This window comes from Mchenga conophoros, linkage group LG6 (genome assembly GCF_057382185.1).
Source record: "Mchenga conophoros isolate Kocher_MC1m ecotype Shallow Benthic linkage group LG6, M_conophoros_male_GT1.1, whole genome shotgun sequence".
NCBI classification, from domain to species: domain Eukaryota; kingdom Metazoa; phylum Chordata; class Actinopteri; order Cichliformes; family Cichlidae; genus Mchenga; species Mchenga conophoros.
The window spans coordinates 34,885,902-34,906,733 of NC_140531.1; the positions used below are offsets into that span (position 1 = coordinate 34,885,902).

At 40.4% G+C, this 20,832-nt stretch overlaps 1 protein-coding gene across 6 annotated transcripts; it reads right to left on the minus strand.

The window, feature by feature from the left end:
* Positions 1-62: 62 nt before the first annotated feature.
* On the minus strand, positions 63-19,830 carry LOC146573139 (girdin-like). 6 transcript variants are annotated; one of them, XM_085277728.1, is made up of 29 exons: positions 19,450-19,830; positions 19,278-19,369; positions 17,948-18,053; positions 15,579-15,648; positions 15,212-15,270; positions 15,043-15,126; positions 14,750-14,890; positions 14,410-14,588; positions 13,458-13,539; positions 12,594-12,752; positions 12,279-12,425; positions 11,988-12,063; positions 9,804-10,451; positions 9,505-9,710; positions 9,214-9,408; positions 8,413-8,543; positions 8,165-8,306; positions 7,915-8,088; positions 7,467-7,628; positions 7,050-7,327; positions 6,750-6,893; positions 6,451-6,637; positions 6,112-6,257; positions 5,832-5,924; positions 3,782-3,993; positions 3,041-3,121; positions 2,240-2,476; positions 1,994-2,059; positions 63-1,747 (listed from the first exon to the last, which is right to left on the minus strand). In XM_085277728.1, exons 1-29 carry the CDS (start codon positions 19,510-19,512, stop codon positions 663-665), a joined length of 5,445 nt encoding a protein of 1,814 aa, XP_085133854.1. In that variant the 5' UTR covers positions 19,513-19,830; the 3' UTR covers positions 63-662. The 6 variants fall into 6 exon arrangements, with proteins under 6 accessions (XP_085133854.1, XP_085133853.1, XP_085133852.1 ...); XM_085277727.1 differs by having other exon boundaries at positions 8,165-8,303; positions 11,988-12,132; XM_085277726.1 differs by having other exon boundaries at positions 11,988-12,132.
* Positions 19,831-20,832: the final 1,002 nt, after the last annotated feature.

Here is a 20,832-nt window from a genome sequence, read left to right on the forward strand (position 1 = left end):
TGATCTCCCATCCAATAAGAACACGGGGCGGGCCCAGGTTACAAAAGAATGACGAGCAAAAATTGTTCACATTTTGCACAGGTTTCTTTATTTAAGGGAAAATAGCGTTCACGTAGTAGAAGATATACACACGTCTTACATATGAGCAACACTTCCCACCTCAGATTCAAATACAAAATAAAAGAGACTCTAAAAGCAGTGCATAATAAGTTATAACTCGTGTATGAGGAACAGAACATAAATAGAAGTTACAAAAATGAATACAATATTTTTGGCAAACACGAATATATTTACAAGTATGGCTAAGGTCTGAATGACACGCATAAATCTAATTAATTAGAGGTTAAACAGGAGATCTATCTACGTATCACTGAATGAAATTAAACATCATTTGTGCAAAACAATAACCAACGTGTAAATAATACTGTAACACTTTTGATCTGCTGCTCAGGTTGATTACTAAAGCAATGTAAAAAAAATATCAGAATGTCTTTTTATTGAACACACTTTTATAGGAGTTATGTACTTAGGTAGCCAGTGTAATACAGTGCAAACATACTGATTGCTTAAAATCCTTGTGTGCTGTGATGAATAATTGCTTCATAGCCACCTGCTTTATTTGAGTGACTAATTGTACAGTGATGTGACAGTGACGGCTGCTTTCATGCAACTGTGAGCTGCTCGTCTTTCCCTTCCAGCCCAGCTGCATGCTCTGGATTTTGACTCTGCTCATCTGCCATATTAAGAACTGTTTGCGGTGTGTTTTCGACAGATTTTGAGATTTCTCGTGAACAGGTTTGATCCAGAGGTGAATTTTGACAGAGGACGGTTCGGTTGGTGTCAAGCCCATCTAGACTAGTTGTGGTGGTAACCACAGAATCACCAAAGATTGTATTGGAAAAGACAGATTTGAAAGTGAATGAGGAGTCAAAAAGTGGCTCCTGCACAGCTGCTGGGTCTCTTGGAGGTTTGACAGGAGGAATGGGCGCAGGCTCACTGTTCTTAATCTCTGGCTCTGGTTGTTGATTCGGGCTTGCTGCTTCTTCCTTAATATTGCTCTCTGAATACTCTGAAACCTGGACAGGGACCAGGTCAGTCTTGACTATCACCTTGTAGTCACTGCTGACACTGGATCGTCGGGACGAGCCCTCTGCTGTTGAAATGACACTGCTTGCGCGAGGGAGACTTTTGGGAGACCACGGCCCTTTAAGTCGCCCTTCTTTTCCCATCGGGGAAGAGAAGCAGTTGAGGCAGCCAGACATTGAGGATGACTTGCCCTGAACATACAACACTGTGATTGGTGAACAAGCAGAGGCTTTGGTAGTTTCAACTTTGCTTGTGCTCAGTTTAGGATTCATCCCATTGAGTCCTGGATTGATTTTGCCTGTACCTCCTGAATCTGATGCGCGCCTTGTCATCTTCCCCCTTGACCCTCTTCGAATACTTTTTGTGCCCCTTCTAAGCCAGAAGTCCTGAGGCAGAACAGGATCTCTCTGTTTTGGTTCACATTGGATATCTGAAATCTTACTGTTAGCAGTGGGCATGGTAGAGGCTTTCTCTTTGTGCTGCTGCTTTGTGTGCAGGGGGGTTGAGGCATCACTGGGTGGTTGGTAGGAGGAGGAGGAAGAACGACGTGACGGAGGGTGCTGGACAGGGCTGCTTCCATTTGACCACGGCTCATTCTCCAGGCTCAGGTTGAACTCAACACTGCTCTCACTTTGGGCCCTGCTCTCAGCGCAATTCAGCCCTGAAAAGAGATTACAATGTTTTTTCAGAGCTAAAATTTATATGAAAATCATTTTAAAAAACATCTCTCTGCTCTTTCACCTTGATATGCTAAATGACCAATAGGGAGCAGCAGTTAACAGTTGCTGGCACTAAGGATCAACATAGAGATTAATATGAAACAAGGTCATGATTGCGATTTGATGGATTTAGTCTTAATTCCTGCATGTTTGTTGAATCCTCTAAATGAGTATCCCAAAGGTTTTACCGTGATTTTGCAGCTCATCATTGTCCTCAAGTCCAGATGGCAAATTGCTGTCATTTGAATGCTTATCTGTGGGGCAAAGAATAAAACAATTATTGTGTGAATGACACTTTTCTATGCTTAGGCAAGAACAGCGCGTGACAGTGTTTTAATTTAATTACTCTGCACTTTATTTTACTATATAATCAATTAAAATTAACAAAAGAAAAAACAAAAACAAAACAAACACTAGTTAATGGATGCCTCTACCTGTCAACTCAGAAACATCTGGAACAATGTCAGTGGTGGTGCTGTCGAGATGGACAGATGGCAGAGTGGTGGTATGAGGAAGGGGGAGGATGGACGAGATGGAGTCGGTAAATGATGAGGTCAGTGGGTCTTTCCTGCTTTCCTCCACATCAGCTTCTGACTCTTCCAGCTGTACTGAGCTGTCAGGCAAGCAGTTTACCTCTAATGGGGGCGAGGGACAGACTAAGCTGCTCAGGGCTTCATTGTTGGATGAAAGAATGGAAGAAGTGGGATGTGGATGACGTAAAGGAACAGAAAGATGAAATGGCTGTGAAGATTATGAGGGTTTTTTTTTCCAGTAGTGTGGTCACTATATAAACAGATGTAAAGGATGGAGCTTTTACATTATAATCTCAATCTGTTTCGCTTTCACTGCAGCCTGGGATTACAAAGCTACTGCCACAAAAGTCTCTTCCTGCAATGCAGCATTTCTTTGACCTCTGTGGTTCTAATAAAATACCCCACACTGTTCCAAATATAGCCACTCTGTTAGAAAATAAGTCCTGCAGCAGCCTGTATCTGCAAGAACATGCAATATCATAACAAATAACTTTAAATTAGGCTGGTGAAATGAGTTTGCCAATGATGTCCACACTGCTAACACATTACCCAGTTATTTTAGAACTTGGGGACAATGACAAATCAGATATGAGTTAGTGGTATGCTAGCATTAAAAAAGCATAAAGCACAAAGCTGTTGGAATTACTGAAGTAAGTAAAAAGGGCAAGATGAAGCCAGACAACGGACCACAGTCTTTCTTACATATGGAACGCCGAAACAGGGACTTGACTTTGTCTCTGTCCTTCAGCCGGTTCCTCATACGGGGAAACATTTTCAGAGTGGCTTTTTAAGAGTGACCACATGGGAGACACGCAGAACAGATAGAAGGGAGGGTGTGGATGCCAGCAGAGAGTAAGGGGAAAGAAAGAGAGGGGAGAAGTAGGAAGGGCAAAGACAAGGGGAAAAGAGAGCCGAGGGTGTTGGGAGGAGTGGATAAAAATATAAAGACAAGAGAAAGACAAAGGGGAGAAATACTGAGGATTCCTCAAGAAACTTGACACACCTCATGCACTGGAAAGAATGATGCTTTGAACATGAAACACACACAACATACTCTGATTTTTAATACACTAAGTATGCTTCTGTAAGTTTTCTTTCTGAGTTACTGATAACTAGTTTGTTCACACACTGCCATTGGTATATGTATAGTTACCAAAATGCACATATAAATGATGTGGAAACAGGTTTAGTTTAAAATACACATATTTATTTAAGCTTTCGCACCTTGATGGAAAATCTTAAGGCAGAAAATGGCTTTTTTGTCAAATTCTGGGAAGATGAGCGTCCTTCACACGTAGATGTACATGGACCTGATTTGTCCGTCACTTCACTCATGCATCTCTGTACAGTGGCTGTGAATTGGATCTTACATGAACGCACCTGTATGATCTGCATGTTTCAGCTCTGATGATGATCTTTTGAATTTGAGAAGGAAATACTCACTGCTGTTACGTTGGGGTGAGATGACATCACATGCTGATGTGGAGGCTGAGCCTCCAGAGCCATTTGAGCTGATGAAAGAACTGTTGTCGTGACAGGAGAGCTGAGGCTCAGGAACGCCTGAGTGTGTGGGTGTGGGTGGGCGTTCAGGCCCATGCTCGCGGCTATTGGATTTCATCAGCTTCTTCAGCTTCAAAGTAATCCAGTTCCCACGTCTGTGGAAGAGCAGATAATTCAAGGGAAATCAAATAAATAATATAACACAGAGGATGGTCTGCACAGAAAATGCACTGGGCATCGATGTGGTTAAGCATCACCACTTACCCATCGAATTAAGCTTGAAATTCTTGTGATCAGATTAAACAATCAATACTTGAAGTTCATTCAGGAATATCTTAAAGATGTAAAAATGGTAAATGGTAAATGGCCTGTATTTATATAGCGCTTTACTAGTCCCTAAGGACCCCAAAGCGCTTTACATATCCAGTCATCCACCCATTCACACACTGGTGTGATGTATCCCAACAGAGACCTTCACTCTCAGTGTGCAGGCTTACTTCTAGTTCCAATTAGGGCTGCTCGATTATGGCAAAAATGATAATCACGATTATTTTCACTGAAATTGAGATCACGATTATTTGACGATATTTATTTAACCCTTTAAGACCTACTATAGAACCAAGTCCACCAGAGCTTATATTATTTTTTTACATGTTGTAGTGCCATTTGTGGGAGCATTTCAAGTTGCTATACATCAATACAACTGTTATAGCCCATATTTTAATAATATGTATGCATTAAGTCCATAGTAATTACATAAATTGCAAAAAAGTGCAATAAACTACAAAAAAATTGAAAATCGCTTTTGTTTTGTTTACATATATTTCTACTTGGAGAAATTTAAGAGGTTTATCCCTCAAAACTTTAAATACAATAAAGTTGCAAAAAAATAGTTTCCCACCACAGGAAATTTATTTTGAGTGTCTTCATAGTTTTATTTTGGAGATACAGCAATTTTTATATACTGCAGGAAAAACAAAAAACAATCCTATGATGCAAATTTGCAAAGAAAACAGCATGTGCATCATTTCACTGTGGGAAGTGTTACGAACAGCTGATCGGATCGGCAAAGCGTGTTTCTGGAATATTATGTTTTTGTTCCTGCAAGCGCTTTTTATGCAATTTTTGCAAAGCTATATATGGAACGAAACCGTGACCAAGGACAAGCTGATGGCATAAGATGTAAGTACAACTCCTCCGGTTTCATATGCAAAACAAATTATTGCGCTATAGCTTACACGGTTCAGGTTCTACAGGGATTTAAAAATAGTTACGCAAAACGGAGCATGCAGCTCTGACCGGCTTTAAAGGGTTAACAATGACTTTAAAAAAATAATATAAAATAGTGTGCAACACCACTGAAGTTTTTTTTTTTTTTTAAACTCTCTTTTCAACCAACGGCAGTCACTCTCCAAATAACTTCTGCTTAGCTTTCCGAGCTTCCCTCGGGTCCTCTTAATCAGCGGTCTCCACCCTTTTTTGCGCCACGGACCGGTTTATGCCCGACAATATTTTCACAGACGGCCTTTAAGGTGTCGCGGATAAATGAGGGAGGGGCTAATAATCGGCTCAGTCATTTTTAATGATCGTTGAAAGCCCAGATCGTAATCGTGATTAAAATTCGATTAATTGAGCAGCCCTAGTTCCAATGGTTTCCAAAAGTTGAACAGGAGGCAGAGCCTTCAGGTATGAGGATCCTCTAATTAGTATAAGTATAAGGCTTAGTGACTCACGTGAGCCTGAAGCTAGCCTGAGTTATGCAGCTATAGGTTCAGGCTGCTGAGGGTCTTGCCATGATGCACTGAACATTTCACTTTTCTTTATCCTTATGCATTCACATGCCAGAAATATGACTACATACAAATGAATCATGTTCCATGCTATGAAATTGCCTTAATTGATCAAATAACTGTCTCTATGAACTGGAATTTATGTAAAAAGTTATAAAACTTGTTTCATCAACATAAACATGAAAATAAAGGTGTCCCCTTACCTGCGAGGAGGCGAGGGCTCATAAAACTTATATTGGTCCATTATCTTTTCCTCCAGCTTCTCTTTCTGCCTCCTCAAATGATTAAGCTTGTCACTGAAAAGAGAGAGATTATAGGTTAATCATCAATAGAATTTAGGTCTCACTAAAGGGGCATTTTTGATATCCTAATTAGCGAAATGTTTTGTTGTCTGCAGGTACCAAACATTGTTAAGTCCATTAGCAAAATACTATAGCATGAAGATTTGATCATGGTAAACTTACTATTGTCCTGTGCACTTACATATACTGGCGTTCTTCAACATGAAAGAGATCTTTGCTCTCCATAGTCTGCTCCAGCAAAGTCCGGTTCTGTAGCATCAGGGTCTCAATCTGGGCGAGCAGGTGGCGGTTCTCTTCCTCGAGGTTGCCCTTCAACTGGCTCAGCAGCTAAGCGTCAGATGAACATGCATGCTTATAAATAAACATCTATCAAAAGTCGCACTGATATGCAATTGTGAAAATAGGGTTGATAGGTTTCAGCCCCTTTGGAATTCTGAATTGGTTAAGCATTTGAAAAAAATGGTTGAAAGTTGTTATTTTAATGCAACCGTCAGATTATTCACAGGATTTGAAAGCATACCTCACACTGGTTTGTGAGTTTTGTGCACGTGATGTCGAGCTGCTGATAGTCCTTTTTGAGCTTCGAAAAGTCTGCCTCTAGCCACGTGTGCTCCAGCTTGGCCTCATTCAGCTGGCTCTTGAGCTGCTTGTGATCTGATGTCAGCGCTTCGTTATCGTTAAGAAGCTGGCGGTATGTCTGGTTCAGCCTTAAAAAATTATGTATCATGAGAAAAATTTCCTTTGTTGATATATCCACATATATATACATGCTTTGGAGTTTGTGTGTGTGTGTAGGTTTGTGTGCATGCACGTTCTCACCAGTCTTTCTCATCACGGAGTCTGCAGCACTCAGCAGCCGTTGTCCTGTGCTGTTCTTTCTCCAAAGCCATCCTCATCTGCTCCTCCTTGAGGGCTTTCTCCAGGTCTTCTAATTTGCTACGTTGCTGCAACAGGCTGTTGTATCTAAATAACAATCCAAACATGAATATGAAGTTCATGTTTGGGTTTAGGTTAACTGGCAATGCTCAGATTAAAGATATGAATGATCCTTAAGACAAGTGGTTTAAATGAACTTGTATGCAAACTTTTACCATCGTCCACAGCTCTCTTGTGACCTACCTGTCTTGAAGAGTGCGATGCTCCAGTTCCAGTGTGCGGTGGGCATTTTTCAGACAGCCGTGTTTGCCCATCAGGGCCTCATACTCCATGGCTTGTCGCTCATGCAGGACTGCCAGGCGCTCATGATCTCGTAACAGCTGCTCTTGAGCACCACGCAGCTCTTCACGTTCATGTATAGCACTGTCCCGTTCACTTTCTGCCTTAGACTGCTGCTGCTGCAGCTGAGTGTTTTGGGCCATAAGGGAGGCGCTCTGTGAATTCAGTGTTGACTTTTCCACCTGGAGAAAAACACCAAGGAATTAATGTAACATAAATAGTTTATGTATGCTGTTTACAAGAGCAGAAGCTTACCAGAGGATATTACAGAAGCTTTTATGTGAATTCTGTTACAGAGACTAGTGTGTATTGTAATGACACCTGCAGGGTTGCATTGTGTGTCTGCAATGCTGTGTTGTTCTCCTGCAGTGAGGCAGCCTGCCGCTGCAGGGCAAGGACCTGAGCCTGCTGGCTGTCAGACTGACTTTCCAGCTGTTTTAGCTGGGCTTGTAAAGCCTGGCGTTCTGCCTCCAGTGTCGCATTCTGCATAAGAGAGCAGGAAGATATTATGACAAACTGTAGCGTGGTATTAGCTTTAGCATAATTTGTGTGCCATTATCAAAAATAGGGAATCTCTGTGTACAGGAACCCATGATATAATTTAATATTGTACAGCTTTATGTGTTCTATGTTCCTCTTTATGTGTTTACAGAAATGTAAATGGACTGCTACTTATTTAGACACTTTTCTATTTTAACTGAGCACTCAAAGCACTTTTTACTACGAGTCTCATTCACCCAATCTCTCTCACACACACAATGTCACTTACATTTCTCTCGACTTCAATGAGGCGATCTTTTAGCTTTAGCAGTTCTTTGGTAGCTTCCTGACTTTCACGTAGCCATTCACTCATGGCCTTGCCAGTTTCTCTTGGAGGTGTGGAACTTGATGTTGTCCTCTCTTCCTCCTGCCTCTGTTGCAGGGCTTCATAGCTCAGCTTCACCTGTGTGATGGAAGACAGTCGTTCAAGTGGATCCAGAGAAACTAACAGGTCTGGGAAGCTTAACTTTATTCCTTACACTCTTTAGTTCCTGGCGCAGCTGCTGATTCAGAGAGGAGGATTCCTGCAGACGGGCCTCCAAAGAAGCCAACTTGTCGTCTTTTATCTGCAGAGACTTTTTCAGAGATGTCTCCAGCTCAGACTCGAGCATTTTGAACCTGCTGTGTATAGAAAATTATTTTGCGTTATAAAACTTTGCATTTGTTATAACATTCTCTTAAATAGTTACGTGATGGGAACAGAAAGCTCCAAAGAGTATGCACAGACCTGTTATCTGGTCTCTCTTGTTCAGCCTGATGTGCACTCTCCTGGTTCAGGACCTTCATTTCCAGCTCATGGGAAAGCCTCTCTAGTTCATTGTCTCTTTGCTGGGTTCTCAGCTTCTCGCTAACTAGCTCCTAAAGATAGACAATACATTTCAAATAAAACAAACAGGTTTCCATAATAGCAGTATTGCTTAATCAGAATCAAAATCAGAATACTTTATTAATCCCTAAGGAAATTATGTAAGGGACGGCAATGTCATTTAGTTGGCCTGAAGTAGTTATATGAAGACTGCCACTAAAGGTTAAGGTGCTTAACACATTTATTAGACCACCACTCATAAAAAATAAAGAAAATATGAATATTTTAGAAATCTGTCAAAAGCTTGTGTAAAACTAAAAATTATATTGTTATTTATTAGGTAAATAACAAAATGAATTCATGTTTATACCTAAATTTGAGCCAGCAAAGTAGACAATTTTTACTGCAAGTAAACAATTAAAATTTGGGATCTTAATCAAAACATAATGATGTTCTTTACTATTTTTTCAGTATTTTTAGTAAAACTGTAAATTTGAAAATTCATGAATAACAACAATATTTTTATTTTAGTGTTAAAAATGTAATGTTGATATAAAAAGCTTGTGCTTCTGGTGTATTAATGATTACAGAAACACAAAATAAAATCATTTTAGTAATTACCAGTACGGTTAGGCCAGCTTTGGCATAAACCTTAGATTGGGTGACAGTCTAATAAATGTATTAAACGCTGTCGGTCATGTTATGCATCCAGTCAGTCCTCACTTCTCTGAGGGTTGCCAGGGTTCTCTGGTCGATAGCAGCCTGCTTGGTCAGTTCTCTGTTGTCTCTCTCCAGGCCTTTCACCCTCTCAGCAGTTTCCCTTAATCCGTCCACTTCCTTTACAAGAAAACGCATCTCCCTTTCCAAGCTAGCCATACAGACATTACTGCTGTCTAATTTGGCTTCTTGGATTTCAGCCTGAAATACAGGAAAGTAGAACAGTCGATAAGGTTTCCAAACATTATCTAACGCTAGAAAACTGATATCTTTATTTTTTTAAAAAAAATTGTCCACCTGTTGCCGGAGTCGTCGATTCTCTTTCTCTAGCTGCCTCTTGTCTCTCTCCAGGGCAGTTGTTTCATGCTCCAGGGTCTGCTTCTCTGTTTCTAACTGCTCCAGGCGTCGTGCAGAGATGCGAAGTTCCTCTAAAGAGGCCTGCAGGCTCTGATTCTCTGCTTCCAGCTCCTCAACCTCTGCCTCTAGACGCTGAACCTTTCGGTCTTGAACATGGAGAATGATAGAAGAAATAAATTAATCTGAAAATGTTTTGCTATATAAGTACAAAAACACTACTTATTTTCTATGGGACCTACCAGTGTTGTCAAGTGAAGTTTGTAGATGCTGATTTATTGTGTCCAGGGCCCTGCATTTGGCCTCTAGCCGCTGTGTGTGCTTGCTGGCATAGGAGGAGCGTGTTGGCAGACCTGTGAAGATGCTTTCATGGCGGGGACTGCTGTTCTTTGAGCCAGGCGAGTGATCATGTGACCTCACAAAATAATGGCGCCTATTGTGATTGTTTTCTAAGACTTCCAAATCAGACATCCTTTCTTTGAAATGGTCTCCACTATCTCCATCCTCTAGCTGTCCTTTCTCCTGGATATTACGCTCTGGATTAGCTGTGAGATGGTTCACACTCTGGACTCGCTCCAACTCCTCGGTGTCTAGCTGCTGATGGCAGCTTAAATCCCCATTTAGCATCGACTCTGTTACAATACTGAGGGAGACTCCATTAGAGTGATTTTTAGCATTCGAGCAGGAGGTCTGCAACACAGAGGACTCGTCTGTTGATGAGGTACAGTTGTTACTACACATCGCCAGGTGGCTATGTTTGGTTTGTGTGATGTTATTAACAGAAGCTCTGAGCTCCTCTATAATCTTCAGGAGATGTTTGTTCTCTTTCTCCAGTTTCAGCAATCGACTGCAGGCCCTCTCACTGACCTCCTCACTCAGGGTCTGCTGGCCTTTTGACAAACACACAAACACACAGTTAGTTTGCAAGACGCTTGAGAGAAACAAGTGAAAATAGCTCACTTTTCTAGGAATGTTATTAACTGGTCACTTTCACATTCTGCAATGCTGCTATTTGCAAAAATATCATTAAAAATAAGTTTGGTATCAGTAGAAGCGCCACTCATATGTACAGACATGCCTCTGATTCACTTTTTGTAACAGAGATTCATTTAACAAAGACAATAAAAGTCACATCTTAAGCCTGATTGTTGAGTATTTCAAGTAAATAACTTATTTAAGAGATGGCACAATAATGCATGCACACCTTTACATAACTTATCCTTATCTACTCTCACTGGAAAGTACACTATATTGCCAAAAGTAGTCACACATATGAACTTGAATGACACAGCATTCTTAACTCGCAGAGTTTAATATGATGTCGTCCCATCCTTTCCTGAAATAGCAGCTTCACATTTTTCTGGGAAGCCTTTCCACCAGGTTTAGGCGTGTGCTTATGGAACATTTTGACCATTCATCCAGAGGTTGGACATGATGTTGGACGAGAATGCCTGGCTTGTAGTCTCAGGACTCTGTGCAGGCCAGTCAAGGTCTTTCAGGCCAAACCTGCTGATCCATTTCTTTTAGGACTTTGTGCACTGCTCATCTGAATGCACTGGGCTATCTTCAAACTATTCCTATACATTAGGAGCATTAAATTGTCCAAAATGTCTTCATTCTTTTCACTGGAACTAAGGGGTCTGTCAGGGGCTGGGTCTGTAGCCTGACATTTTGAGGTTGTTTTTGTATTATTGGTGCCTTATGTTATATTGGAAATATGTTAAGTTCTTGTGTTGCTATTATTAGTTAGGACAGGGGTGGGCAACTCCAGGCCTCGAGGGCCGGTGTCCCTGCAGGTTTTAGATGTGTCCTTGAACCAACACAGCTGATTTAAATGGCTAAATTAGCTCCTCAACATGTCCTGAAGTTCTCCAGAGGCCTGGTAACAAACTAATCATGTGATTCAGGTGTGTTGACCCAGGGTGAGAGGTTAGCCACACCGGCTATGCAGCCGTGACAGGGCCGAGCCCAACTGAAAATCAATCCCATGCCATAATCCATCCTCCACCAAACGTTACACTTGGGATAATATAGTCATAAAATTATTATTCTCCTGGAAAACTATAAAACCTAGATTTATCCATTGGATTGGCAGATGGGGAAGTGTGATGCATCACTCCAGAGTCCAGTGGGGGCATGCTTTACACCGCTGTATCCAATGCTTTGCATTGCACTTGGAGATGTAAGGCTTGGATACAGCTCTTCAACCATGGAAACCCATTCCATGAAGTTATCTACACACAGTTCTTGAGCTAATCTGAAGACCACGTGAAGTTTGGAGGTCTGTAGTGACTGACTCTGCAGAAAGTTGGTCACCTCTGCACACTACCTGAATTCAGTGATTTGGATGGGTAAGTGAATACTTTTGGCAATATATTGTAGATTAGCCTAAGCTCTCATTATTCCTTCTTTACACCCACTCTTACCCTGGGAGCTTTCTGTGGTCTTGGAGAGTTGCTCTAACTCCCAGCCTAGGTGCTGGGACTCCTCCATACTCCTCCTCTGTGCCAAACACAAAGCCAAGTTGTCCGTTTGCAATTCCTCAATGCGCCTCCGATCTGCCTCCCTCTCCTTAAGTGAAAACCCAAACTATAAGCGGTGGTATAAGAGCGCTACCTGTCCAGCTGGTGAACAAGCTAGATGAACATTAAAGATGAAATCTAACCTTCCAGATATTTTAAATGATATTTCTGGTAAACTCTGTGGAGATGTCTGACCTGTTCCATGTCATGGACCTGGGCCTTCAACAGCAGATTGTGTTTCTCCAGCTGGTGGATTTTATCTGAGCGTGCCCTCCAGCCTTCCAGTTGATCTTCCAAAACCTCTTTAGTCTCCTGGAGTACCCTATTATCCTCCTTTAGCTCCTGAAACATGAAAAAATATTTAAATTCACCTTAAATAGTAAACCACACTGAATCCCACCCAATCATCATATTTCTCTTTATTTGAATCTTTCACTACACTAGTTAATTAAAAGTCTATTGTATGTTTGTAATGTATGTATGTTCTACATGTATTTATTCTGCCTCAACCTCCACTTTGGCTTTGTAGAACTCCATCTTGTGCAGTTGCTCCCTGTAGCGTCCCACTTCACTCTCCAGCTTGTCCGCCTTGATGGCTCGCTCTCTCAGGGCATCCAGTTCATCACGGTAAGTGCGGGCTGCGCGTGCATCCAGAAGCAACTGGGAATTCTGGTAAAGTTAAGAGAAAAGAATGTTTTATAACAAAAAAGTCTTAAGCTTGATACAGCTTTTTATAGTCAGAAATTTCCGCCATAAACTCTAAAGTTCATCATCAAACATCAGTTCAACATCAAATAGCTAAAACAGCAGAGAACACTGACTTAGTTTAGTTGGAAACACGAATGGAAGATTTGTGTGTTTTTTGTTATGGTAAGACGTGAACATCCAATCTGTTGTCATGTGATAACTTTATCAGGGAAAGCCAAGGCACATATAAGTAAGTAAAATGTTATTAATAAAGAACCTTTAGAGACAAAGATCATGATTAAGTGTTTCACAACAATATAAAATTTAAGGTGATATAATAACTTTTTCCATTCCACTAGACAAAAATGGCTGTAAGAAATTAAATACTGCTTTTATTTTCACTAAATATTTAATTGTTATAAATATATGAACCATGTTAACTAGTGTGACCATCTAAGCCACAAATGCAAATTGAGATTTCCCGAGCAGACAAATCCACAGGGGCTTTAGCTGTACATCTGAGTCAGTGTTCAGAGGTTTAAGTTAGTAGTTATTAAGCACGGAGCTGCAGCAAAGTACAGCGTTCAATAATCTGCATAAGCTGCAGAGAGGTCAGGAGGTTACTGTTTGTCACCATTAGTTGTGATTTTTTTTTTTCTTTTTTCAACGTGTTCTTTGACTTCAGACCTCCTGCTGGATTCTCTTCAGCTCAGCCTCCATGTTCTCCAACTCATGTCTGCAGTCCAGCATTTGTTCACTCTTCTCCTCTCTGGTGTCATGTGTGGATCACAGAGAGACATAAAGTTGGGAGGTTAGCATGCGCTACATTTTAAACACGAATTGAAAATCTTTAAATAATAAGTAAGCATAACAGAAATATAAGCAATTCTGACAAAATGGATCAAACATTAGCTGTTAAGCTTCATTTCTTTCCTTCCCACATGCTGATGACAAAAAAAGTGTGTTCATTTTCTTATATAAAAAAGAATAGTCTAAGGCCATTCAAAAAAATCAGAGCATGGCTTTATGTGACATTGTGTTTCTGAACAGTATGTGAGCTGATGGGATGGACAGCAATGATGGAACTGAGATCTTGATTGGATCAGCTTTAGCGTGCGTGTGTTCGTGTGTGCAGTATCTGCAGAGCAAATATGGGTCAGTGGTAGTGCATAGGCATTGAACCTGCCAAGCAGGCAGTAATGTGGGCCAAACTCTGCAGGGCATCTCTTATCCTGTACTATCTCTCTCTCTCTCTGCCTCCTATTTATTCCCTACTGGCAGTTACACAGAGGAAACCCATTTACCAATCAGCACCGTTAGGAGGAACTCTACAATGCTTAACCTAATAATCTTTTAATGTGGGAGAAAAGCAAACGCTTTACTCTGCAAACATTTTGGTGACATGAAGGGGACAAAAGATGAAATAAATCTGGGCAGAAAAGTTCTACAAAAATTCCAACTTACTACAACCTCTTTTGTATTAGTTTGCCTTTTTTTAACGTTGATCCAATCTATGTAGTAACTTTCATATGAAAATGTTCTGATCTCCAGTTAGTGTAAAATATATCTTAACTTTTTAAGCTAATTTTAGTCAACAAACAAAGAAAACAATTATTTTTCCCACCTATCACATACTTACAGTTCTTGTCTAAGTCGTCTGATCTTTGCCTTAGAGTCAGCCAGTTCGACTGCAAGGTGTTGCTGGGTCCCCACCTGCTGCTGCTGAATTGTAGGAGAGTAGCTGGCAGACTGTGGGCTGGAGGGGCTACTGAGCAAACTTACCACACCCTCTTTCTCCTGCATTAGCTCTGCTATAGTCTGCAAATAGGAAGCAGGATTAATACTACAGGTTGAACATTAGTGATGAGTGTACAGTATCTGAGCTCAGTCTAAAATGAAAAGCATCTTAATAAAATAATATCCATTGTTCCTATAAAAATATGTAGCTAATACTGTTTGTAAATATGAAAATTAAGTACCTCCAGATGGGTATCCCTCTGATCCAGCAGGTGTCGGAGGTGTGTGGTCATGTTCCTTACTGCTGCCTCCATATCATCGGGGTGCAGCTCACTAGACTCCAACCACTGCAGATCCAGCACATTGTCTTGACTGTGAGTCAACTGTTAAACACGGGACATGACAATCAGCGTAGTTGAGGAAAGAATAATACAAAACACAGCAACTACACAAACAACTGCACAAAAACAAATGATTACCTGTAAAAAAAAAAACGCTGTAGCATTCAAAGCATATGTCATATAAAGTCAAATACCTCCTGAATATGAGCAGCTATTGCTGCTTTTGTCTCAAAGTCAAGTGTCTGGATTCTCTCAATGTACTCCTCTTTCTTCTCACACTGTAAAAATGCAAAAATGCACAAATCTGACCCAGAAACGTAAAACATAAACACCATTTTAAAATATGAATCACTCAGTATTTACCTGAACTGCACATCCCAATAGTAATAGCAAAAGTTTCCTCATTTCATCCAGGCTTTGTTCTATGAGAGTAAAGAAATTTAATTATTGGAAAACAAACCCACTGGATCGAAGTAGGACTGCTGTCACGGATTTAAACTGAACACAGCGCTGGTTGGTGTATTTGGGTCATCACTTGCCGAAGCATTGCCATCAGAAGTTAGTGCGGCTATCAGACTGATAGCGGTGTGCAGTTGAATTAAAGGAGCTGAAAAGAGTCTGTTTCATTTTACAGACTCAAAGGTTTTCATTGTTAACTATTCAGAAATCACTGACCACTGAAAATCAAGCGGTGCATATTGGGAATGTATAATCGTTTTAAAGAGCATACCACAGTAAGGAGTCCTGCCAAGCAGCAACACATTTGGCAAAGGAGTCATGATTAATTGTCTCAGATTATCCTACAAAAGAAGAGACAGAAAAGAGAAGAGAGATGGTTAGAGGAAAAACCCCACATTTGGGTTAAAGTGAAACAAGGACAAAACACTTCTTGCATTCTAGCCAAAGTGTTTGAATAGATGGAGAAGTATGTATGTACAGCACATAGGACCTGCTCAAATACATGTATAGAAACACTGCCAACAAATGGTGAGTGCTCTGAATGGGTAAATGACAGAGCCAGTTTCCCTGGTGCCGTGGTGAAATTCTGTAAAACTGCTGCAGCCTTGTCCCTGCCTAAGTTTCCCATCATCCTTTCTTTTTGAACCTTATGCGAAAGCTCCTCTATAGAACTGCACTTGTTATTATTCTGTCTCTTTCATATTGAATCACTGCATCTCCTTAATGTAAGCTTTAGCTCCATTAGGTCAAAATCAAACAAAAATACACTAATTCAAACAGCTGCAGCTGCACTATTTGTTTAGCACAAATTATTAAATGACAGCAAGCTAGATGCTATACTCATGTTGTAATTGTAGACAGCGTCATACATACTAAACATGTTAGCCTTGTAACTTTGAACCATGTTCACACACTGACATTTAGCTGAAAGTTCCAGTTAAACCAGTGCAGCGGTCAAGTCTTTTAACTGATCTTAGAGAATGAAAATAACCAAAAATAGACTGCAACACTTCTAGATGCCCTAGATCTACAGTGCCTTACTAATAATAATTTTAATGCAAAAATAAACATGGCACGCTGCAGTTTATCTCAGACTGTCTCTGTTTCCATTCACTGGGGACAAACAACTTAAAATGTGTACAGTTAGGTCCTGAAGTCTTTGGATAGTGACACAGTTTGTGTAATATAGCTGTTTGTGTAACGTTACTGTATAGAGAAGTCGAGTGCAGAGTTTCAGCTTTAACTCGATGAGTTTAACGTAAGTATAGCATTAACTGAACTGCAGACGTTTTTATACATAGTTCCTCATTTTCAAAGTTTCAAAAGTAAGTGGACAAACTGACATAATTTTAAAGAAATAAGGATTGTTCTAACATTTGGATAAAAAAAATCATTTACAGCAAGTCTTAAGTCTAGAACCCATGAAGATCACGAAATGCTGTTTCCTCCGTTGAGATGCTCTACCAGACTTTTCCTCCTGCCTGCCTTCTGTTGGTTCTCTCCTCCGTCAGTTATGCCCTCAATAACTGAAAAGCCTGTTCTACTGAGGTGAGATAAGATAACTGATTTGGCCATTGAAGAATATCCCACTTCTCTGCCTTGATAAACTCTTGGTTTGCTTTTACAGTGTGTTTGGGTCACCATCTATTTATGCTGTGAATTGCTGTTCAATCAATTTTGCAGCATCAGAGTAGAGATCATAGCCCGGTATAGTTCAGAATGCACAGCCCGTTCTCACTCCCGAGGCGTAACATGTCGACGTTTTGTCACCTAGCGTAAAATGTTACGCTTTGGGAGTGAGAACGTGTTGGAATGCACCCTTTTTAAAGAATAATTTGTCCACTGTTAAAGTTTCTGACAGATTGATTCTAGTTTTTCAGTCTAAAGATTATCTTCACTTGCATGGACATCCCTTTGGACCTCATTACTGAGTTTGTCAATTGTTCTGTTACTTTTCAGCCTCTAAGATTAGTATAAAAATAGACGATCTGTATAAAATTGTGTATAATTCCTAAACAATTAATGCATTTTTTTGATTTCTTGAATTAAAGATGAAAGTCTGAACTTCATTGAATGTTGACTCTTTGATTTAAAATGTATTGTGTTGGTGTGCAGAGGTACTATTAACAACATAACTAGCAGACATACATGTATGTTTTCAAAAAGCAACTACAGTAGAAATACTGCTACTGTGGTTTCATTTGTGTGGATTATCCTTTCCTTAAGATAATCAATTCATTGTCCTGTTCTCAGTGAAATCGCTTCTCTGGTGATTCTGACTGATTTCAAGGGTTAAATTGTGCTTAATTACTCTGACACAGACAGAAAATCCAAGATTTTAACACCACTGGTGTCTGCCCATGAATTTTGCAACTTTATACGTCAGTCTAAAGCTCTGTCTGTGACTCTGACTGCAGCTTTACTCTGGCTCTGGCTGTGCTCTAATGCCGCTCCTGTGCCGATTACACAGATGTTCACATGACTGAAATTTAGGCCATGCATCTTAAGAAGAACTAGTTGATCTTCTAAGTCATCCAGTATGTTGAAGTTAAAGTAAACCCAGACTATATTATAATCTGATGTTAAGGGAGATTGAAAGCTTAGCTGCTGCTGTATCTATAAAAAAAAATGGGAACTCACCAGGTAAAATGTCTTGATCTGCTGCACGAGAAAGTTCAGGTTCTGGATCCTCTGACTTGGATCCTTGCTCATTTTCTTTGCACCCTGAGATGAAGCTGAAGGATTTCTGAAAATGTAACATAAAAGTGTTTTACTTGACATTACTGCCATTTTCAAACCAACCAGCAAGCAGTCAAACATAATTAACATGTTTGGATAAGAAGAAGCTGCAACTGATAGAAATCTTGACTCGGAAACATTCACAAGATCCCTATTCATTCCCAACTTTAGCCTGTGTGACATCATTCCTTCCTGCCAACAAACTGGAGTTTTGTTTTGTTGTGTTTCTAAAGCTTGATGTTGTTATAGGTTGTTATGGAGGTAAGATTTCATTACTGAGAAAGTGAAACATATATATACGCTTAATATACGATGATAAAAAGAAGAAGGCAAAGCGTAAAAAGAGTCAGTCATAATTATTGAAACAGACACAAATATAATGCTGAGCTGCCGAGTCTCCCTCTGTGTGCTGTTTGTCCTGTTCTGTACTCTTTCCCCCTCCCATCTGTGTCCCAGTGGCACTAAACACCAGGCCCTAATCCCAAAGGGTCTTCCCAATCCAGGAGATTATCCCGCCTCTTCCCCTCCCTTCAGTGCAACTTTTTTTTTTCATGTAGAACTGGTTATTGTGACCCTGGGGAGATAATTGGGGTGAATGGATACTATAGATTTGCAATGGCTAAAGAGCATTATCCACAAGTGCACTCGATCATAGTTTTTTTCCTCTTTCTTTGGAGTGCTTCAGTTTTAGTTAGGAGTCATCTATCAATCTTTGAAGTGTCATTTAACTTGCACATGAAGGCTTAACACACTGGTTTGGTAGTGTTTGCTAAGGACGAGGGTAATTCCCTCAGAACATAAGGCAAAACTATCATAATCTCTTAAGTAGCATCTTGCCAGTATGGATGAGGTCTCTCATGTTTTGGTTAATCTCTTGCCTTCAGTCTGGTCTGTCTGACATCTCTGGGTAACTTTTATGCTAATTCTAACATTTATGTCAGACACCCAAACCTGTCAGTAATGAGGAAGTCTGCAGCTGACTACAAAGATCCCCTTTATTACTGCAGAGTAACAAAGCTGGTACTGTTGATCCCTGGATAAGAATGTTAGCAGATGCTTCATACAGTATCAGTGGATGCTACACCATGAAGCAAGAGGATCAGAAATCAGCAAAAAAAAAAAGATTCTTTATTGACCACAGTCAGCCAAAAATCTGAATTTATCTTGACACAACTTAGATTGAAAATCAGATAAATGAACAGGAGGCTCAAACTGGGATAAAATTACTTACATTTGGGTCATTATGTCGTTTAGAAAGACTCCATCCAGCAGTTCAGAAAAATCCAAGTGCATGCCCCCATCATTTGGCACGAATGTCCTCACCTAAACAGCAAAGAGAATATGGGATTTGAGGTCGATATCACAGTATCTGTGAGGAGACCAGAGCATTGTACATCACTTACCCAAGTGACAAGTGGGCTCAGCATGAACTGATCCAGACAGGGCAGAAAAACTCCACTCTCCATCGTTAGCTAGGCTTTGAGTGACTGGTCTCAATAGAACATCCAAGTTGATTTAATCAAGAAAAAAAAATGATAGCACGAAATACATCTTTTAAATGAAGTGATCCAATCGTCTATTCAGGTCGTCCCGTCCATCTTCTTTAGAGAAGAATTCCCACTGACACTGCGCTTTGAATTGTCTTTGCTTTCTCTCACAAACTCGTAAAATCTCGCGGTTTAATTTTCGATAAGTGAACGTTTAAACATGTGCGGATTTTGTCCCGGAACAGCACACACGGACATACATCCTCTCTGGTCCTCTGCTGCAAAGGCATCTGCTGTCAATCCTCCTCCTCCCCCCCCCCCCCCTGCTCTCTGCTCGTCGCACTGAAAGAGTTGGCACTGCTGCATTAGGGATGTTTAAAGGAGCAAAGAAGTTTGAAAAAGTGGCATTTGAGCCAAATAGAAATATCACCTCCCTGATATAATTTAACTCTAAAAAAAAAAAAATCCCCTTGGGTTCATATTCTGAAGTTACTGCAGCAGAAACGCCGAAATAGCTTTGCCTTTAATCTGTTACCATGGTGATAGCGCCCCCACCCCTTCCTTTCAGCAGCAGCAGCAGTAGCCTCTTTTCCACCGGGCAGCAGAAGTAAGGCTGCTGCTGCTGATACATCCACTTCAGCTGTAGCCACTTAGCATTGCTCGTAGATGCTAAGTGGAGCTATTAAATCCCCCTACTCCCCCAAAAAGAAAATGCAGCCCACCGGTAATTTTATACAGAAATACACAGTCCAACCCAGAAAGCACAGCAATCACTAAAAGCGTTAATCTGAATTCAAAAGGTTGCTAGACTAATCTAGAAACATATCAGAGACGTCGTTGAGGTTCTTACCTCTGAATACATCAGAATACATCCAAAATAAACTCACAGTACAAAACTTTGGCACGCAAAAGACCATAATGGTGTAACAGCACCACCTCGTGTTTAAGTTATACATTTTTTGTGCACAATTTCTAGATAAATTATGTTTCATCTTGTTCTCTCTATAAACTCCACAAGATGCTCGGTTGAACTTTCCCTCGTCCGATGTAAACTTATTTTAAACTCTTAATAAACAGTCATGAGTCTACTTCTCACCTTCCGGTGTTACACTCTCAAGACTCCGGGCGGAACACATGGGTAAATGCAATTCCCATTGCTACAAATTACAGTTTATACATTTAAAATCGTAAAGTTGTGTTTATATTAAGAGTGTCACAATAACCCTGAATGATATTGATATCTGGTCAATATTACTCGTAAGATAACATCATGAACAATTGTGCAATTGATCTTTCTAT